The sequence below is a fragment of the Mobula hypostoma genome, chromosome 12, assembly GCF_963921235.1.
Source record: "Mobula hypostoma chromosome 12, sMobHyp1.1, whole genome shotgun sequence".
Lineage (NCBI taxonomy): Eukaryota > Metazoa > Chordata > Chondrichthyes > Myliobatiformes > Myliobatidae > Mobula > Mobula hypostoma.
Genome location: NC_086108.1, coordinates 95145353 through 95167513, shown reverse-complemented (window position 1 = coordinate 95167513; position 22161 = coordinate 95145353). Strand labels below are relative to the sequence as shown.

The 22161-nt window shown below is 43.0% G+C and overlaps 1 protein-coding gene across 6 annotated transcripts in view; it reads right to left on the bottom strand.

Annotated features, from left to right (window-relative positions):
• evi5a (ecotropic viral integration site 5a) overlaps positions 1–22161 on the bottom strand; it is a 292185-nt gene that overhangs the window by 217266 nt on the left and 52758 nt on the right. Inside the window, exon 1 of one of the 6 annotated variants that reach the window (XM_063064652.1) lies at positions 17690–18108. The exons of the other annotated variants lie outside the window; for them this stretch is intronic. Coding sequence (XP_062920722.1) covers positions 17690–17703 — 14 coding nt within the window. The 5' untranslated portion in view covers positions 17704–18108. Of the gene's footprint in view, positions 1–17689; positions 18109–22161 lie in introns of those variants that run through there. 6 annotated transcript variants of the gene reach the window in all.

Sequence of the window (22161 nt, the reverse complement as noted above, 5' to 3'; positions counted from 1 at the left end):
TCCTCTGTACCCTTTCCAATGTTTCCACATTCTTCCTATAGTGAGGTGACCAGAACTGGACACAATACTCCAAGTGTGGCCTAACCAGAGTTTTATAGAGCTGCATCATTACATCGCGACTCTTAAACTCTATCCCTAGGCTTATGAAAGCTAACACCCCATAAGCTTTCTTAACTACCCTATCCACCTGTGAGGCAACTTTCAGGGATCTGTGGACAGGTACCCCGAGATCCCTCTGCTCCTCCACACTACCAAGTATCCTGCCATTTACTTTGTACTCTGCCTTGGAGTTTGTCCTTCCAAAGTGTACTACCTTAGATAGTCAATGTCTGGTACTTTTGCAGACTTTAATATTACTTGTTATTTATCTGCCCCGCCTGAAAGCTGCCTTGGTCTTGTTGAATGCAGGTATGAACTGCTTCATTTGCTGAGGAACTGCAAGTGAGATTGAACACTATGCAATCACCAGTGAATTTAAGAACCCTTTTAAATGTACCTGTTCTATTTTAACAGTGACTTTTAAAAAAACTCTAACATCTCCCTGAAACTTTGCTGTACTCACTTTAAACACAATTCTGCAGCATAAAGCCAGGACCAACAGGCTCTGGGGCAGCTTCTTCCACCAGGCCATCAGACTGATTAATTCACGCTGATACAACTGTATTTCTACGCTATATTGACTGTCCTGCCATACATACTATTTATTACAAATTACTATAAATTGCACATAGCACATTTAGACAGAGACGCAACATAAAGATTTTTACTCCTCATGTATGTGAAGGATATAAGTAATAAAGTCAATTCAAAATGTCCTTCGGTATTCGCTATTGCTGTCCTGGGAAAAAGGCACTGGCTGTCCATTATATCTATAATCTTACACACCTCCAAGCTGCTTCTCATTCTTTCCTTCCAAAAAGAAAAGCTCTAGCTCACTAAACTTTTCCCATAAGACACGTTCTCTAATCCAGGTAAATCTCCTTCATACCCTCTCTAAAACTTCCTTATCTTTCTTAGAACGAGGCAACTAGAAATGAACACAATACTCCAAGAATGGTCTAACCAGAGTTTTATAGGGCTACAACATCACGTCGTGGCTCTCAAACTCAATCCCCTGACTAATGAAGACCAAACACATCATATGCACTCTATTTATTTGCACTATGACTGAGGGATCAATGGACTGGGACTCCAAGATTGGCATTGCTAATAACCCGAAATGTGTCAGTGCCCACAATGATGCTGCAGCTTGGAAACAGAATGAAAAGGAAATGACTAAAATCCATAACTAAAGCAAAAACAAACATTAAAATAACTTCCAAGCAGAATTTAAAATAGCAACTAATTAATCTATAATTTGTTATCAAACTAGATCAGACAACATCCCATCAGCAGGACACCAAGTTGCATACCATGTTGTGTAAGTGTGAATAATCAAACAGCTCTAAAGTGTTTACATACCACTGGGTAGTGCACCACCTTTTTAAAAGAAGTTCATTCATGGGATGTGGCAAGACACAAACTGCCCTTGAAAAGCTAGTGGGAAGTCACTTTTTTCACAACTGCCATTCACCAGTGCTGTTGCATAGGAGCTTGCAGGATCCTGATCTAATGATTAAAGAACAGAAAATAGACTTTCAAGCTTGTATGGTTTAAGACTCAAAAGAATGTTCTAGTAGTAGTATACCCATGTACCAATTAGTCTTGGTTGCTATGTATTGTGGAAGTTACTGGTCTGGGATGTACTGTCAAAGGAGCTTCCTGAATTCCAATGTGCTTCTCAGAGTGCAACAACACAGAAACAGGCTGTTTAGCCTATCTAGTCCATGCCAATCTGATCTCCTGCCTCGTCCAATCTACTTGCACTTGGGACAATATCCCTCCAAACACCCTCTCATCTATGTACCTATCCAAACTTCTATATGTTACAACTGAATGTCAGAATCAGGTTTATTAACACTGGCATATGACGTGAAATGTGTTAACTTCGCAGCAGCAATTCAATGCAATACATAATATAGCAGAGAAAAAAAAATAATAAACAAGTAGATCAATTGCATATACTGAATAGATTTTTAAAAAGTGCAAAAACAACAATACTGTATATTAAGGAAAAGTGAGGTAGTGTCCAAAGATTCAGTGTCCATTTAGGAATCGGATGGCAGAGGGGAAGAAGCTATTCCTGAATCGCTGAGTGTGTGCTTTCAGGCTACTGTACCTCCTACCTGATGGTAACAGTGAGGAAAGGGCACGGCCTGGGTGCTGAACGTCCTTAATAATGGACGCTGCCTTTCTAAGACACTCTTACCTGAAGATGTCCTAGGTACTTTGTAGGCTGGAACCCAAGATGGAGCTGACTAGATTTACAACCTTCTTCAGCTTCTTTCGGTCCTGTGCAGTAGCCCCTCCATACCAGACAGTGATGCAGCCTGTCAGAATGCTCTCCACAGTACAACTATAGAAGTTTTAGAGTGTATTTGTTGACATGCCAAATCTTTTCAAACTCCTAATAAATATAGCCACTGTCTTGCCTTCTTTATAACTACATCGACATGTTGGACAAGGTTAGATCCTCAGAGATCTTGACACCCAGGAACCTGAAACTGCTCACTCTCTCCACTTCTGATCCCTCTATGAGGCCTGGTATGTGTTCCTTCGACTTAGCCTTCCTGAAATCCACAATCAGCTCTTGTCTTACTGACGTTGAGTGCCAGGTTGTTGCTGTGACACCACTCCACTCGTTGGCATATCTCACTCCTGTACGCCCTCTCGTCTCCATCTGAGATTCTACCAACAATGGTTGCATCATCAGCAAATTTATAGATGGTATTTGAGCTATGCCTAGCCACACAGTCATGTGTATGTAGACAGTAGAGCAGTGGGCTAAGCACACACCCGAGGTGAGCCAGTGTTGATCATCAGCGAGGAGGATATGTTATCACCAATCCGCACAGATTATGGTCTTCCAGTTAGGAAGTCAAAGATCCAATTGTAGAGGCAGGTACAGAGGCCCAGGTTCTGCAACTTCTCAATCAGGATTGTGGGAATAATAGTATTAAATTCTGAGCTATAGTCAATGAACAGCATCCCGACGTAGGTGTTTCTGTTGTCCAGGTGGACTGAAGCCGTGTGGAGAGCCTTTGAGATTGCGGCTGCCATTGACCTATCACAGCGACAGGCAAATTGCAATTCTGCAGCTTCTTTCGGTCCTGTACAGTAGCCCCTCCATACCAGACAGTGATGCAGCCTGTCAGAATGTTCTCCTCGGTACAACTATAGAAGTTTTTGAGTGTACTTGTTGACATGTCAAATCTCTTCAAACTCCGAATGAAGTATAGCCGCCGTCTTGCCTTCTTTATAACTACATTGATATGTTTGGACCAGGTTAGATCCTCAGAGATTTTGACACCCAGGAACTTGAAGCTGTTCACTCTCTCCACTTCTGACCCCTCTATGAGGATTGGTATGTGCATCGACCACCTCCGCATTCACATCACCCTTTGAGGGAAGCTTCTCCTTAAATCCCTGTCAAGTATTTTACCTTTCACCCTAAATCGATGACCTCCAGCTGTAGTTTCACCCAGAGGCAAAAGAACCTGCATACATTTATCTTAACTATATCCCTCAAAATCTTTCCCTATAGCTAAGGTGATGCACTTAGCAGTCATGATATACCAACAATAGATTAAATGAATGCTTAGTGTGCCAATCTAATGGGTGTCTTTGTCCTTGACATACTGAGATTCTCAATGTTAGCACTATATTTAAAATGTTAAGTATTCTATTAGATTGTTAACATTGAAGTTATGCAGGTCACTCCTAACTACTTTGAGACAGGACAAACATTTATTTCATGACAGCAACAGCATTCAACATCACAGGGCATGGAGAAGCCACGTTCACTGTATGGCTCAAATTCTGATCACATTGGCATTTGTAACAATGAAACCCGATGAAGCAGCAGAGAAATCAGCTAGGTACTTTTGGCTGAAGAGAATCATGATCTTCTACATTCCACTATCATTAGAAAAGGAACCTCCTTAGAGTCTTTAGATCCTTTTTTAAAGAAAGGGGCTTCCCTTCCTCCACTATCAACTCTGCTCTTAAACGCATCTCCCCCATTTCACGTACATCTGCTCGCACTCCATCCTCCCGCCACCCCACTAGGAATAGGGTTCCCCTGGTCCTCACCTACCACCCCACCAGCCTCCAGGTCCAACATATTATTCTCCGTAACTTCCGCCACCTCCAACGGGATCCCACCACTAAGCACATCTTTCCCTCCCCCCCCTCTGCTTTCCGCAGGGATCGCTCCCTGCACAACTCCCTTGTCCATTCATCCCCCCCATCCCTCCCCACTGATCTCCCTCCTGGCACTTATCCGTGTAAGCGGAACAAGTGCTACACATGCCCTTACACTTCCTCCCTTACCACCATTCAGGGCCCCAAACAGTCCTTCCAGGTGAGGCAACACTTCACCTGTGAGTCGATTGGGGTGATATACTGTGTCCGGTGCTCCCGATGTGGCCTTTTATATCTTGGCGAGATCCGACGCAGACTGGGAGACCGCTTTGCTGAACATCTACGCTCTGTCCGCCAGAGAAAGCAGGATCTCCCAGTGGCCACACATTTTAATTCCACATCCCATTCCCATTCTGACATGTCTATCCACGGCCTCCTCTACTGTAAAGATGAAGCCACACTCAGGTTGGAGGAACAACACCTTATATTCCGTCTGGGTAGCCTCCAACCTGATGGCATGAACATCGACTTCTCTAACTTCCGCTAAGGCCCCACCTCCCCTTCGTACCCCATCTGTTACTCATTTTTATGCACACATTCTTTCTCTCACTCTCTTTTTTCTCCCTCTGAATATACCTCTTGCCCATCCTCTGGGTCCCCCCCCCCTCCTTGTCTTTCTTCCCGGACCTCCTGTTCCATGATCCTCTCGTATCCCCTTTTGCCTATCACCTGTCCAGCTCTTGGCTCTATCCCTCCCCCTCCTGTCTTCTCCTATCATTTTGGATCTCCCCCTCCCCCTCCAACTTTCAAATCCCTTACTCACTCTTCCTTCAGTTAGTCCTGACGAAGGGTCTCGGCCTGAAACGTCAACTGCACCTCTTCCTACAGATGCTGCTTGGCCTGCTGCGTTCACCAGCAACTTTGATGTGTGTTGCTTGAATTTCCAGCATCTGCAGAATTCCTGTTGTTTGCGTTTAAATCCTTAGAGTCTCCTGTTCCAGGAAGTTTTGATTCTGGCATCCACCACAAAATTGCAGAGTTTTAAGTTGATTCATTGGTTGTAACAGTTTAGTGATGGCCATTGTATTGTGCTCCCATAGTTTAGTGTGTAGTCTAAATTCCTGATCACACAACACTATGGAGCTATTGTTAACGTATAAATTCACACTGTTTGCTGAATCACAGGTTGTACACCAGTTTTATAACCGTTAGTAATATGTTAGGCTACGTCCACACTACGCCGGATAATTTTGAAAACGCCGGTTTCGAGTGAAAACGACAGGCGTCCACACTAAGCATTTTTCAAAATATCTGTGTCCACATTAGACGGATATTTGGGCGAATTTCCTCCTACTGGGCATGTGTAGGACACACAGAAAACAAGCGAAGAGGAAACAGTATACTTGGTGCGCGTTTGTCCAGCTAGAGTAGAAAAACTTAAAAGGAATTGCTCTTGGCTCTTGCGCAGGAGGACTTAAAACTAAAAAAAAAACGAATACTGGAGCGTATGGAGGCAACCGACAGGGAGTTCACGGACAGTATGACCCGGCTGACGATGAACATTGAAAAACTGACTAACTCTGTTGCATTAATAAAGCACCTTGTTAAATGTATAAAACATGTCTGCATTAGTGTTATCTTGTATTTCCATACAATGTTACATTAGGCTGTTACACATCTATTGTCAGAGAAGTACTTGCATAAATAGGTAAACCACCTTCATACGAGCAAGGATAGAAAACAGGGCAAAGTGAATATACTTATTTATTCAGTAAGCTATGGGTGAATACATTTCTAACTCTTCTGGCTTCAGTCTCGATGCCGTCTGTTCTGAAATTGTTTGGTTCTACGAAGCGCAGAATCAAATATCGTTGTGCTGATTATATGCTCTGGTATCAATTGTTTGGCAACAATAAAGTAATAACAATAATAAGAAGAAAACAATGAAATGCTACGCTGCCACCATCTGTTCTGGCACATCATGACAGCGGTTTTAAAAAGCTCCGTTTACCATGTCCACACTGCAACAAGTATTAGGCGTTTCTAGATTCATTCACTCTGGAGACCGTTTCTGAAAATCTCCATTTTCGGGGGATGAAAACGCCGTTTTAGTGTGGACAGAGGGTCAAAGCGAAGAGAAAAGGCTTCGTTTTCAAAATTATCTGGCGTAGTGTGGACGTAGCCTTAGTTGCATACTGCAGGAAATGCAGTTGCCTCATGTATGCCCAGGTTTATGCCTTGAGGCCTATTCTGAATCTATCCCATTTGGCACAATAGGATGGCGACACAACACAATGAATTCTACCCTAAGCATGAAGGAAGTACTTTACCTCCATAAGGAGCACACAATGATCACTCCCAGCATTCTCAGCAAGAAGAAATGCAGCTGCGACATGGAGCTTTCTGAGGTTACACACAAAATGCCGGAGGAACTCAGCAGGCCAGGCGGCATCTATGGAAAAAATACAGTCGACGTCTCGGGCCAAAACCCTTCCGCAGGACTGGGTCAAGTGAGCTTTCCCCTTGCATCAGTTTGATTAGGTTTAAACTAATTTGGCAGGGAATGGGAACTGGAGTGATCAGAGTAAGGATAGGGCTGCTGGTTTACAAGCAAAGGTAGTGTGTAATGAAATGGTCAGGAAGGACAGGCAGATGTTAGGGCACAATAACAATCAGTAGGATGAGTTGCAGTGTAAAAGCCAGACAGAAATCGAAAAGAGTGATGGATTCAGGGCTGAAGGTGTTATACTCCAATGTACACAGCATACAGAAGATGATCTTGTACACAGTTGGACACTGACAGGTATGACATTGTGGGCATCGCTGAGTCATGGCTGAAAGATTATAGTTGGTGTTTAACATCCAAGGATACACATTGTATCGAAAGGACAGGCAGGAAGGCAGAGGTAGTGGTGCGGCTCTGTTGGTAAAAAAATGAAATCAAATCCGTAGAAAGAGGTGACATCAATTTTGGCTGATAACAACCTACAAAAGTTACATAAATAATGTTGAAAACCAGTGGGTGAAATAGACTCTTAAAATATGGAAAACTATTATAAAATATAAACCAGAGAGAGACATTGCAATTCTTAAATGGTGTACATATGACTCTGATTTTACGCCGAATAAACTGGATGCTAGTTTTAAGGACTGGACAGCTAAAGGAATAACAGCTATTTGCAACATAATGAAAGAAGGAACACTGTTCAGTTTTGAAATGCTCAAAGAGAAACACTTACTAGAAAAACAAGACTTTTACCATTATTTACAGATGCGACAGTATGTTAATAGGACGGTTAAAAATGTAACCAAGTACGTCTGATAGAGCTGTTTAGAAAAGCATATAATTCAGACAACAGTAGTAGAATAATTTCAAGCGTTTATAAGGGTTTGTCAAATCTCAAAACACATTCGACTTCATACATTAAAACAAGATGGGAGAAGGAAGGAGGGATAATCTGAGGAGACTGGACAATAATATGGAGGTATCAATAGAAGTGTACCAGTTCACAGATGGAGGGAGTTTGGGTGGAAAAACTTAATAAGATATTTTATTACATCTTCTCAGAAATCCCATTATGATAGTAACTCCCCGCTTGCTGAAGAAATTGTGGAAATCAAAATGCAAACCATTACTTTACTTCTACTTTACTTTACACTTTATTGTCGCCAAACAATTGATACTAGAACGTACAATCATCACAGTGATATTTGATTCTGTGCTTCCCACTCCCTGAATTACAATTAAATATTTAAAATATTAAAAATAGTAAAAATTAGTGAATATTAAAATTTAAATTATAAATCATAAATAGAAAATAGAAAAATGGGAAGTAAGGTAGTGCAAAAAAACTGAGAGGCAGGTCCGGATATTTGGAGGGTACGGCCCAGATCCAGGTCAAGATCTGTTCAGCAGTCTTATCACAGTTGGAAAGAAGCTGTTCCCAAATCTGGCCGTACGAGTCTTCATGCTCCTGAGCCTTCTCCCGGAGAGAAGAGGGATGAAAAGTGTGTTGGTTGGGTGGGTCGTGTCCTCGATTATCCTGGCAGCACTGCTCCGACAGCGTGCAGCGTAAAGTGAGTCCAAGGATGGAAGATTGGTTTGTGTGATGCGCTGTGCCGTGTTCATGATCTTCTGCAGTTTCTTTCAGTCTTAGACAGGACAACTTCCATACCAGGTTGTAATGCACCCAGAAGAATACGGTGCATCGATAAAAATTAGTGAGGGTTTTAGGGGGCAGGGCAAATTTCTTTAGCTTTCTCAGGAAGTAAAGGCGCTGGTGGGCCTTCTTGGCAGTGAACTCTGCTTGGGTGGACCAAGTCAGGTCATTTGTGATACTGACCCCTAGGAACTTAAAGCTTTTGACCTGTTCCACTTGCACACCACCGATGTAAATTGGGTCGTGCGGTCCGCTACTCCTTCTGAAGCCAACAACCAATTCCTTCGTCTTGCTGACGTTAAGGATAGGTTATTGTCTTTGTACCATGTCACCAGGTTCTTAATTTCTTCTCTGTACTCAAACTCATCATTACCCGAGATACGGCCTACAATTGTTGTGTCATCAGCAAACTTGTATATTGAGTTTGGTGGAAACTTGGCTACACAATCATGGGTGTACAGTGAGTACAGCAGGGGTCTAAGTACACAGCCTTGTGGGGCACCGGTGCTCAGAGTGATTGTAGAGGAGAGCTTGTCCCCTATTTTTACAGCCTGGGTCATGTCTGTGAGGAAGTTGAAGATCCAGCTGCAGATCTGAGTGCTGAGGCCCAGGTTCCGGAGCTTAGGAATCAGTTTATTTGGAATGATGGTATTAAAGGCAGAGCTGTAGTCAATGAAAAGGAGCCTTACGTATGCGTCTTTATTCTCCAGGTGTTCTAAGGAGGAATGTAGGGCCAGAGAGATGGCATCTGCCGTTGACCTGTTGCTCCGGTAGGCGAATTGCAAAGTGTCGAGGTTGACCGGTAGGCTGTGGTTGATGTGTGCCACAACTAATCTCTCAAAGCACTTCATTGCAATTGGTATCAGAGCCACAGGTCAATAGTCATTCAGGCATGCCACCTTGCTCTTCTTCAGCACTGGGATTATTGTTGCCTTCTTAAACACAAGGGGACCTTAGACTGAAGCAAGGAGCAGTTGAAGATGTTAGCAAACACTCCAGCTAGCTCACTTGCACAGGCCCCGAGTACCTGTCCTGGGATGCCATCCGGGCCCGTCGCCTTCCTTGGATTTATCTTCAGGAAGGCCCTTCTAACGTCCTCCTCGGTGACGATGAATCTCGATGCCACCAGGTCCGGTTCATTCGGAGGGAGTGGGACGCTCCTCTTTTGTTCAAATCTTGCGTAGAATACATTAAGTTCGTCAAGAAGAGAAGCACCACAGTTATTGATATTCCCAGCCTTTTCTTTGTGCCCAGTGATCTCATTTAGACCCTGCCATAGTCTACTGGCATTCCCCCTGGTTAGCCTGGGCTTCCAACTTGGCTCGATATTGCCTCTTGGCGCCCTTAATGGCTTTCCGGAGTTCACGCCTGGATTCCGTATAGCGACTGGTATCCCTGGACCTAAAAGCCGCAGCTCTAGCCTTTAAAAGGGACTTGACCTCATAATTCATCCAAGGTTTCTGGCTAGGGAATACCTGGACCGTCTTGCGAGACACACAGTCCTCTGTGCATTTCCAAATAAAGTCTGTGACAGCTGAGGCATACTCATCGAGGTTTGCTGCCGAGTCCTTGAATACTAACCAGTCCACCGATTCAAAGCAGTCACGGAGGACCACATCCGTTTCCTCCATCCAACGGGACACTACTTTTGACACCATGACCTCCCACTTTGTTTCTGTTTGTAAGCTGGGAGGAGGAGTACGGCCTGATGGTCCAATTTTCCGAAGTGAGGTCGTGGGATGGAACGGTAGCCATCCTTGACTGCTGTGTAGCAGTGGTCAAGTATAGTCGGGCCTCTAATGGGGCAGGAGACGGGTTGGTATAACTTTGGCAGCGCTTTTCTGAGGTTGGCCTGGTTAAGGTCCCCGGCCGTAATGAGCAAAGCCTCCGGATACCTGGTCTCAAGTTCACTGATGTTGGCATACAGTATGTTCAGAGCACACTCCACATCCCTCTGGGGGGGGAATGTAGACCGCTGTCAGTATGACCGAGGTGCATTCCCGTGGCAGATAGTAGGGACGACACTTCACCGACAGGTGTTCCAGGTCCGGGCTGCAGGTCCGAGCACCACGCAGTGTTGATCAGTAGGCAGACACCACTTCCCCTCGTCTTGCCCAAAGACGTCGTGCGGTCCATCCGATGGATCAAAAATCCCTCCAGTCGGATGGCACAGTTGGGGGTGGCAGGGGAGAGCCAGGTCTCGGTGAAACAGAATACACAGCAGTTCTGCATCACCCTGCAGTAGGTGAGTCTCCCTTTAAGATCATCCACCTTGTTCTCTATGGCTTGCACATTAGCTAGTAGGATGGTGGGCAAAGGGACCCTGAAGCCCCTCAGCTTCAATCTGACCAGCAGCCCAGCTCTTTTCTCATGCTTCCTTGGTAAGTTGTGCATCTTTCCAGGTTTCCATCGATGCAGTGTGTTGTCAGCTCTTTGCGGTTGGTGGACGCATCCCGTGGGAATCGATTGGCGGGTCGTGTCGTCGGACGCTCCGGGTCAGGCTGAGTAATGAGGGAGGCTCCGCTGCCACTTCCAGCTGCCGGGGGCCCGGGCTGTCAATTGGGTCGGGCCCCGAAGCCGACACTTAATCCTGGATGGCCGGGTTCCTGGCTGAAACAAGACCTTAAGCCGAGTCACAGTTGATAGTGGAGGAAGGGAAGTCCCTTTCTTTAAAAAAGGAAGACATCTCCTTCGTCCTAGAATGAAAAGCCTCATCCTGAGAGCAGATGCGGTGGAGATGGAGGAATTGTGAGAAGGGGATGGCGTTTTTGCAAGAGACAGGGTGAGAAGAGGAATAGTCCAGATAGCTGTGAGAGTCAGTAGGCTTATAGTAGACATATCATGGTTTGGGGCTGCTTTGCAGGGCCTGGACAGCTTGCAATGGTTGAGGGAACAATGAATTCAAAATTATATCAATACACTTTATAAGTGTAGCCCCCTCCGGCAAGCCTCAGGGTCGCTCAACTCGCTGTCGTCCAGGGAAACAGCCCTTGGCCCCGCCGAACTGGGTAATTAATTTTGGTGGATGCAGTGTGATGTACCCCACCCTGCCAAATAACAGACAATACACCATATACAATTAAATGAATTACAGTTTACAGATATTACTGGAACTATATAATTAAGAGAGATAAACTATAAAAGGAAAATAAAAGGCGCCACACTGAAAGTTCAATCTCTTTGTGCACAACAGTTGGAGCTCTAGTAACGATCCTCTCCTCACCATTCGATCCCTTCTGACCACCTCGACCTGCCGCCAGGGACCAATCACAGTGGTCGACCAGGTGCTCCACACGAGTCTGTCTCTGTCTCTTCTCCTCGACGAAGACCCTGGACCTCGGACTCCTGCTCGGGGTCTGACCCCGTTAGCCAGCTCACAGTACCTTGTCCACTCTCTCTGTCCATTGCACCTTCTCCCCAAAAACCCGCACATCACAATCAGTTAGACACACCAGAAAGAGTAACATCTATCCCAAATGGTTCTTCCGCTCTCTTATCAATAATATAACCCAAACAAGTTGCTAGTGAGAGAACTTTCTCAGCAGTTAACATAACAAAGAAGCCATTTTAATTAGTCTACGCAGTAACATAAAAGAAGAGACCCCTTACACAAGAGAATGTCAGGGCAGCAGTCCACCACCTGAAGCTTAATAGAAGTTGGATAATGCAACAAGACAATGATCAGAAAGACAAGAGTAAGTCAACAACCGAATGGTTTAAAAAGAAGAATATTCTTGTTTTGGAATGGCCAAGTCAAAGTCCTGACTGTAATCCAATAAAAAATATTGTGGAAGGACCTGAAGCAAGCAGTTCATCCCAGAGCTGAAGCAGTTTTCTAAGGAGGAATGGCCTAAAATTCTTCCAAGCCAATGTGCAGGACTGATCAATAGTTACCAGTAAGGTTTGGTTGAAGTTATTCCTGTACGAGGGGGTCACATCAGTTACTGACAGCAAAGGTTCACATACTTTTTCCAACAAACATGTAATATTGGATCATTTTTCTCAATAAATGAGCAAGTTTTTGTATTATTTATTTAATTGGGTTCTCTTTATCTAGTTTTAGGACATGTGAAAATCTGATCACATTTTAGGTCATAGTTACAAAGAAATGGAGAAATTTCTACAGGGTTCACAAACTTCCTAGCACCACTAAGTATTTTGCATCAGACTTCACTGTGGAAAACACTAGCTGTATGCCAGAATTTCAAGAGCCTCAGGGGACAGAAGCAAGTGCAGTTGCTATTACTAGGGAAACTGAAACATCGGAAGATAAGACAAGTCACCTGGACCAAATGGACCACACCCTGGTGTTCTGAAAGAGGCACATGATAAAATAGGCCAAAGTCAACATTTTCCTCAAGGTAAAATCTTGCCTGGCAAACCTGTTGGAATTCTTTGAGGAAATAACAAGCAGGATACACAAAGGAGAATTGGTGTATATTGTGTACTTGGATTTTCGGAAGGCCTTTGCAAAGGCGCTGTGCGTGAGGCTGCTTAACAAGATAAGAGCCTATGGTATTACAGGAAAGATACTTGCTTGGATAGGTGATTGGCTAACCGGCAGAAGGCAAAGAGTGGGAATAAAGGGAGCGTTTTCTAATTGGCTGCCAATGACTAGTGGTGTTCCACAGGGGTCGATGCTGGGACCACTTCTTTTTACTTTTTATGTCAATGATTTGGATGGTGGAATTGATGGCTTTGTGGCCAAGTTTGTGGACGATATGAAAACAGGTGGAGGGGCAAGTAGTATTGAGGAAGCAGGGAGCCTGCAGAAGGACTTTGGTGGATTAGGAGAATGGGCAAAGAAGTGGCAGAAGGAACACGGTGTCAGAAAGTGTACTGTCATGCACTTTGGTAGAAGGAATAAAAAGCATTCACCATCTTTTAAATGAGGAGAAAATTCAAAAATTCCAAGGTGCAAGGAACTTAAGTCCTTGCACAGAATTCCCTAAAGACTAATTTGCAGGTTGAGTCAATAGTGAGGAAGGCACATGCAATGCCAGCATTCATTTCAAGGGGACTAGAAAATAAAAGCAATGATGTAATGCTGAGATTTCTTAAGGTATTGATGAGGCATTGAGAGTAATTTTGGGACCCTTATCTAAGAAAAGAAAGGGTTCATTGGAGGTTCACAAGAATGATTGTGTGAATGAAAGGCTTATCGTATGAGGAGCAATTGATGGCTCTGGGCCTGTACTTGCTGACATTTGGAAGAATTGGGGTGGGGGGGGGAAATCTCATAAAAACCTATCAAAAGTTGAAATACTTAGATGGAGTGGGTGTGAGGAGAATGTTTCCCGTGTTGGGGTAGTCGAGGACCAGAGGGCATCACCTCTGAGTAGAGGGACACCCATTTAGTAAAGAGATAAGGAGGCATTTCTTTAGCCAGGGGGTACTGAATCTGTGGAATTCGTAGCCGGAGGTGGCTGTGGAGGCCAGGTCATTGGATGTATTTAAGGGGGAGGTTAAGTCCTTGATTAGTCATGCTGTCAAAAGTTACAGGAAGAAGACAGAGGAATGGGGTTCATCCAGAAATGAATCAGCCATGATGAAATAGCAGAGCAGATCCGATGGGCTGAATGGCCTAATTCTGCTCCTGTCTTATGGTCTTACCATCTGCTGAAGGCCCAGACTGGTAGGCAGCAGTTTCAGGATTCAATATAATCAAATAATAAATAAATTGACAGGATATCATGCAGTCCAAACTCTGTTTGTCCCCTTTCATCTTTCTTCTTATTTTTCACTATATCTCACAACTCACTGTTCATTCCTGAAAAACTCTAATTCTACCTCAGACTATATTTCCCTTAATTTGCACTAATGTGCTTAACTTATTTTATACATAAATGACAAAATAAAAATGTTAATTTAAGCTCACGTACATCATGTTTTTCATGTAAATTGGTCAACTGTAAATTAGTAAATTCATTCATGATTGGCACACGTACAGTGAAAAACTTGTCATGTATATTGTTCCTACAGATCAATTCATTCCAACGGTGCATGAAGCTAGTACAAAGTCAAACAATACAGATACAGAATAAAGTGTTATAGTAGCAGAGAACTAACAGTGTGGGTAGACAATAAGGCGCAACATAGATTGTGAGGTCAAAAGCCCATCTATTGTATCAGACCATTCGATACGTCTTACATCAGAAAGACAGACACTGTCCTTGAGTGTGGTGTTATGTACTTTCAGGGTTTTGCATCTTCTGCCTGATGGAAAAAATAGAATGCAGGTTGGTTAAGGTGTTAGCTTAAGCTGGCTGCTTTACTAAGGCAGAGGGAAATGTACACAAACTCTATGTAGAGAGAGGCTGGTCTCCATAATGTACTGAGCTGTGTCCATTACTCTTCTGCAGGTACTTGTGGTCACAGGCACAGCAATTGCCATACCAAGGCATGATGCTCCTGGATAGGATGCTTTTGCGGTGCATTGATAGGGTCAAAGGAACCAGTGGTACTGGTGTGCTTTCCTGGCCAGAGCACCGACATGGATGGAATAAGGCAAGCAACTGGTGATGTTCACTCCTAGGAAATTGAAGCTCTGAACCCTCTCAAATTTGGAACCACTGATGTAAACTGGAAAATGTGCAATTCCCCTTTCCTGAAGTCAATGACCAGCTCTTTAGTTTTGCTGGCATTGAGGGAAAGGTGTTGTCATGAACTACGTCATTCTGCTCTCTATCTCCCTCTTGCACTGTGACTCATCAATATTTAAGATGAGGTCTTCTAAGGAAATATCATGTGCAAACTTGTAGATGGAATCGTGAGGATGTTAAGGGCTGAGGATGCAGCCTTGTGAGGAATCAGCATTGAGAATAATCATGGCAGAGATGTTGCTGCATATCCTTTATGGTTGCAATGTGTTGGTCAGGAAGTCAAGTGTCAGGTTACAAAGGGAAGTGTTGGGTCCCAGAACCAGGAGTTTGCAGGTGAGTTTGATTGGAATTATAGTATTGAAGATAGAGCTGTGGTCAATAAACAATAGAGTAACTTAGTTTTCTTTACCATCCAAATGCTCCAAAAATGAATATAGGGCCAGAGAGATAGCATCTGCCATGAACCTGTTTGTAATGTACTATGCTTCAGCAGTAAAAAGTTCAATTTCATGCCATTTATACCCTTAGGTATGTTTGACTTTGACAATAAACTTGTACTCCTAAACAACACAATTTTTAAAAGCAGCTATTAAAATATTTCATCTCTGCCAAAAGCTATATGGAAACTAATCTCCAACTTCTGTAGCACTTTCATTTGATTCATCTCTGGATACGTCACCAGTTTTTTTAAAACTTACTTCTTATTCCTTTAGCCTCTGATCTCATTACTTGCTGCTGTTTTCCAAAAACAATTTTGTGCTACTAAGTAATCGGCTTGTACAATATAGTTAAGCATAGGTCACCTTGTAAGGCAAACATTCTGGATAAAACGTAACTTGCTTTCACTTCATTAGTGAGTGTAACACGCCTGTGCTAGAGTCCTTTTACTAAGAGGTGTCACTACATAATATCCACAGACCAAGATCTTAGTTCAGTGGCAAGGAGGGTCAAGACAATTGGTGACTCGGTTCTGCAGACATACACTTCAAGCTCAAACATACACCCTATCCTCGTTATATGCGGGGGATACATTCCTCAAAGTTGAGGCATAATGTGAACAATTATTTAAATAGAGAAAATAGGGCTTCCCAAATATGTTTTATCTGTAATTTATTAACATTTTCATACCAATATGACACAAAAGCAGTACTACAAGACAACATTTGTATTATATTTCATCAATTTAAGTAATAGTCGATGTAATAAATCATAGAAAGTTAACATCCGAGGGTGTATAGTACTCACCAACGGTGGCAGGTGTGTTTGCTCCGGGAGAGATAAGTGGTTGTTGTGGTGTCGGGCAGCTTTACATAGATATGGTGGATGGTCGTCAGGATCATATCAAGCACAGCAAAGGGTGAAGGAAGACTCACAGAACTCTTAGAACTGCCGGCAGCAGAAGGTGTTACCAATTTGAATAAAGAGGTGGGGGTTGTTTGCTTGGCAGCATTTTGTTTTAAATTTGCTTGTAGGCAAGAAGGGTTGACGGCAGGGAACGTCTAAAATGCTAACTCCGTTCTAAATGTGGGTCCATGTCCATCGCTATTTGTGCCAAGTGTTCTGACTTCCACCATTCCCTCACCGTTGGTAAACTCCCGGGATTTTCAAAATCATCTGTTGCTTGCAGTATCTGAGAGATAGTTTGCAGTAAAAAAATACACACGCCTTGAATGTGGATTACACTTTGGTCGAATGGCTGAATCAGCGATGTTGTGTTAAGCGGTAGGAAATGCACTGTTATGTTAGGATGAATGCTATCCAAATGTTTACGATGGGCTGGCGCATTGTCAAGCAACAAAAGAAGTTTAAAGGCAAGATTCTGTTCCCGGCAGTAGCGTCCCAGAGCTGTGTTACCTTCAGCTGATGCCGCGCTGTTTATAATTTCCAAATTTTTTTCCCAAGTGTTAAAGCTGTTCTCTGCCGCTCAGCTGATGGCACAGGACATGACATCGGACACTTAGGAGGCATAATTAAATATTTCAAGCGCAAAATCATTGCACCGTAGGTAAAACCAACAAAAGTTTAAGATCGCGCATCCACACCTTGCCAAAACCAATGCGAGAGTGGCGGGAGAGAGATTGTGAGGCGCGCGCACCTGACTTGTATTGGCGGGAAAGCGGTGCTTCTCGTCCCAACAGTGAGACTGAGGTGTGCGCACGTGACTTGTATTGGCGGGAAAGCAGTGCTCCTCGCATAACTGTGAGTTTTGGACGCATATAACGAGACGTTGGTAGAAATAGGTTCCTCGCATAACTGTGAACCCGCATTGTCTGAAGACGCATATAACGAGGATAGGGTGTATTACACACATAAATGGACAAAAACACGTTGTTCACAACAGCAGTCTTCACAATTCACTCCCATCATGGCCTGTCTTTAACTCCCACAGCCTCCACTCCCCCACCAGGCCTCCATACAACCCGCAGAGGCCACGTGACAGTTGCCATTCATCTGGGTCATAAAACTCAGTACACAGAATGAAAGATTGATAGGGACACAACACGTAAATAGTGAGAAGAATGATGAATGAATATTAAGTCAATTAAACAAATTGGAAATCATTGATTAGAATATTAAGATAATCGACTTCACTGAACTACCAGCTGCCAATATGTTTTGGCAAGCCGTGAATAATGGTCAGCTTCTACACAAAACAGAACACTTCTCAATGAAAATACCCCCTACCTTGCGAGGCTCATAATTCTCCAATGTAACTTCAAAATACAAATCAACAAGCACCAAGCACACTGTCCAGTTAACCTGAACAAACAAAGCTAGCTCTGCCTTCTGGACTTTAAACAAGTGAGTCTCCTCCCACTAATCATACCTCATTTTCAAGTACTGAGCATGTCCTGATAATGTTGCAATAACATACAGACCTTCACTCAGGATCAGACATTGCTGCAGCTAACCTGCAAACTAAGCAATACAAACAGAAAATTAATGGCTACATTCTGCAAGATATCAATGGTGAAACTGTCAGCATTGTCCCCAATGCCCCTACGTAACCAATTAATCAATTCAAGATTTCCATATGTCCACGTGTGAAAGCAAAAATCTCCAGTGATTAATTGCTGGGCAGTCGGCTTCAACAAATCTCTGGATTCCTCCTACTGTTCTCTGTGCGAGTGTATATTTAGTCTACATGTCCAGCACTTGGTCTTGACCAATTAGAGAAGACGCAGGGAACCTTCTCTACCCCTGATATGAATGCCAATGAACTGCCACAGGAGACTGAGGCAAGGGTTTGCCAATTTTAAAACTTTCATATCAGAGCATCCCTACACTAATAATCCCTTAAATCTTTCCAAGGCTATTGAATCTAAATGGCTTGTTAATCTTTTTTTCAGCTTTTGAATTTTTTTTCACAAAACTAAATGTTTACGATAGTTTTGACGAAGTCTAGGAGTGCTAGTTCCAGCTGAATCTGTTTTTAAACTATCCCTTTTGGTAAGGTGGTCTTACCACACAACAAAATTGAGGGTTGCCCCAAGCTGAAGACAGACTATGCCCCCCCCCACCCAGGAATGTGCACCGGTCACCCCTACCAATACTATCAAGTACTTGTAAAATAAATGGTGGAAGATGAGATAAAGTAGTTTTCTCTTCTTTTTAGTTGGTTCTCTCCAGCAAACTACAGGCCTAGTCACTCATCCTGTATTTTGGCATTTTAACAGTAATGGATCTACCAAACCATAATTAGTGAAGGACACTGAAGTCCCCAAAACAGAATACTTCCTGTGCCTCTGCTTACTCTGTGACCCTTAAAATGGTGTCAACAGAAAGGAGAACCAACCTACAAGGTGTGGAGGTAGAGAATCCTGTTCAGAAGGTCAAAGCTGCCATAATTGCTTGTGTATAGAATCACTATCTCCCAACTGTACACCACCTCACTGGTTTCGCTGGAAGACTGGTGTGCAGCTGAAATAGGACGTATCCAGGGACAATGATGGGGACATTGTCTGAAATGTATGATTTGTTAGAGTGAGTTTTTTTTTGGGCAGATGATTCGTTTACACTTAAATAACTTTGGCCACCAGACTTCTATTTGACAAAGTACTGTGGATTGAGTCCACAACAATGCGCTTCCTAAAAAGGTGTGAAGACCAGATGCTTCTGGTGCCGTAGTTTGACCAAATGCTGTAGTTTCGAAGACAGTATTATCTATACTTTATAAATATTAATTGTCTTCTATGTTAGCACGTAAAATGCCAAATAAATGTATTGTGGATTTAACTTGCATTCCTAAAGGCTGTGGATACCAACCCAGACATGCTGGCGTCGAAAGGAAAGGATGAAGTCCAAAGGTGTGATGTTTCGTATCTAACTTCAAAAGGAAGCATTGTCTCTAACTTTCTAAATAGCGATTGCCTTTGTGTTTAGCATATAAATATCGAGCCCACATTGAGCTAGCAGACCTTTCTACCGAAAGCGTCTCCGTCCGTATGATGTCTGCTGTACCTTGCTGTGTCGAATAAAGAAGCTGCTTTGTATCTACCAGTGACTCTGTCTCTCCAGTGATTTCATCCACGCTACAGCATGATTCTTTCAGCGTGAATGAAATCAGACCGTTGCTTGACTGTCAGGTGATTCCACTAACAAGCATTTTTGGCATTGTGTCGTCCAAATCTGATGGTTGGGTCAATATCTGTTTGAAACAGCTGCGTGGTCATTTCAAAGGACAACTAAGGGTCAAGGATATTCCAATGAGTTGTTGTTACAAGGCCCAAATGAAAGAAGACAGGATTTCAATCTCTAAAGGACAATGATGAACAAACTAAGCTTTTAACATCAATCCATTACTTTTGTTATGTATATTTACAATTTCTGGCATGAACATTTACTCAACTCTGAATTTACATGCTCCATTGAAGGTGTGAATTCATGTCAATGCATCTGTAATTGATGCCTTTAGCTTACTACACTGGTGGCATAATTACATTGATAGGATGCAGAAGAGGGCTGAGAAGTGGCAGATGGAGTTCAACCTGGAGAAGTGTGAGGTGGTACACTCTGGAAGGGCAAACTCCAAGGCAGAGTACAAAGTAAATGGCAGGATACTTGATAGTGTGGAGGAGCAGAGGGATCTCGGGGTACATGTCCACAGATCCCTGAAAGTTGCCTCACAGGTGGATAGGGTAGTTAAGAAAGCTTATGGGGTGTTAGCTTTCATAAGTCGAGGGATAGAGTTTAAGAGTCGCGATGTAATGATGCAGTTCTATAAAACTCTGGTTAGGCCACACTTGGAATACTGTGTCCAGTTCTGGTCACCTCACTATAGGAAGGATGTGGAAGCATTGGAAAGGGTACAGAGGAGATCTACCAGGATGCTGCCTGGTTTAGAAAGCATGCATTATGATCAGAGATTAAGGGAGCTAGGGCTTTACTCTTTGGAGGAGAGGAGGAGGATGAGAGGAGACATGATAGAGGTGTACAAGATAATAAGAGGAATAGATAGAGTGGATAGCCAGCGCCTCTTCCCCAGGGCACCACTGCTCAATACAAGAGGACATGGCTTTAAGGTAAGGGGTGGGAATTTCAAGGGGGATATTAGAGGAAGGTTTTTTACTCAGAGTGGTTGGTGCGTGGAATGCACTGCCTGAGTCAGTGGTGGAGGCAGATACACTAGTGAAGATTAAGAGACTACTAGACAGGTATATGGAGGAATCTAAGGTGGGGGCTTATATGGGAGGCAGGGTTTGAGGGTCGGCACAAAATTGTGGGCCGAAGGGCCTATACTGTGCTGTACTATTCTATGTTCTATGTTCTATAATTACAATGGTGCTGTTCTCAAGGATCCTGCAATATATTTGAGCAAAGTCAAGTTAGCAACACAAGACAACAAAGCTGTTTGAAAATATTGGCATTAACAAGTTCTCTCCAGAACTCATGACAGACAGCAAACCAAACCTCATCTCATTTCTGATCTTTTGTACCACCTCTATACATAGCGATGAACCCTTGGGTGGACATCACTTGTATTTTGATGAAGAGCTGGAGATACTTCACATCTGACTCTTCAGTTTTACACTAGCCACAGCCATCATATTTTGTGCAATCCCATTTGGTCACTGGAAGAGCTTACTGTAGCCTTAAGCAGCAAACAGTGAAGCACAGTCCAAGTCAGTGACAATCTAATTCAAAGTAAGATATTATATGATATCTCACAATAATAAATGACAGGTAAATGATTTGGCTTTTGTTTCAAATTTGTCATAACAATATTTCAGCTAATATATCAATTAAGTATGCATTATGACATTTTGATTCATTTCAACTACTTTTAAATTCAGTTAAGAGACTTTTAAATTCAGTTGAGAGATAATTAAAAATATTTGAAAACTGTCAAGAGGCCACCAAGTACAGGTTATCCAGAAACAAACAGTATTGTCTTGCACACCATTCCACCTCATGGTTGCCCATAAGAGCGAGGCTTCCAGTTCAATTGGATCTGCAGGACCAATGTAGATTAGTACAAGCTACATTTTGAGAAGTTAACTCAGACTAGGAATTTCAGTGAATGGTAAGACCCTGGTGAGTGTCATTGACCAGAAGAACCAAGAAGTACATAGTTTTCTACAACTGGCATCATAGGGAGGTGAAAGAGGCATTGATATGCTGACGTTCATTAGTCAGGGCGTTGAGTATGGAAGATGGGACGTTATGTTACAGTTGTACTAGATATTGGCAAGGCCATACCTATAATATTATGTACATTTTTGGCTATCCTATTGTTGGAAAGATGTCATTAAACTGGAAAGTGTGCAAAGAAGATTGCACTCTTAAAGGTCTGAGTTACAAAGAGCAGCTGGGTATTTGTTTGAGCATAAGAGACTGAGAGTGACCTTACAAGGTGCTTCAAATCATGAGGGGCAAGAATAAAGATTGTGTCAGCAAACACGACCGAAGGTGACATCCTCAACATGAAGCAATTCCTTTCACTTTGTGTTGCCCTTAAGGCATTTATTTGCCTTTGTTGTGTCTACGCTTTAAATGATTTGTTTGTAACTATTTTCTAGTTAAAGTTAAAGGTTGATAATTAAGTTACAGTATAACAAAGGTAAATCCACTGTCTATGGTATATCACGGCATGTGATGATGTTACCCCCCGCTTTCACCGCGTCTTATGTGTAACCTCCAGTTCGGGAAGGTGTGAA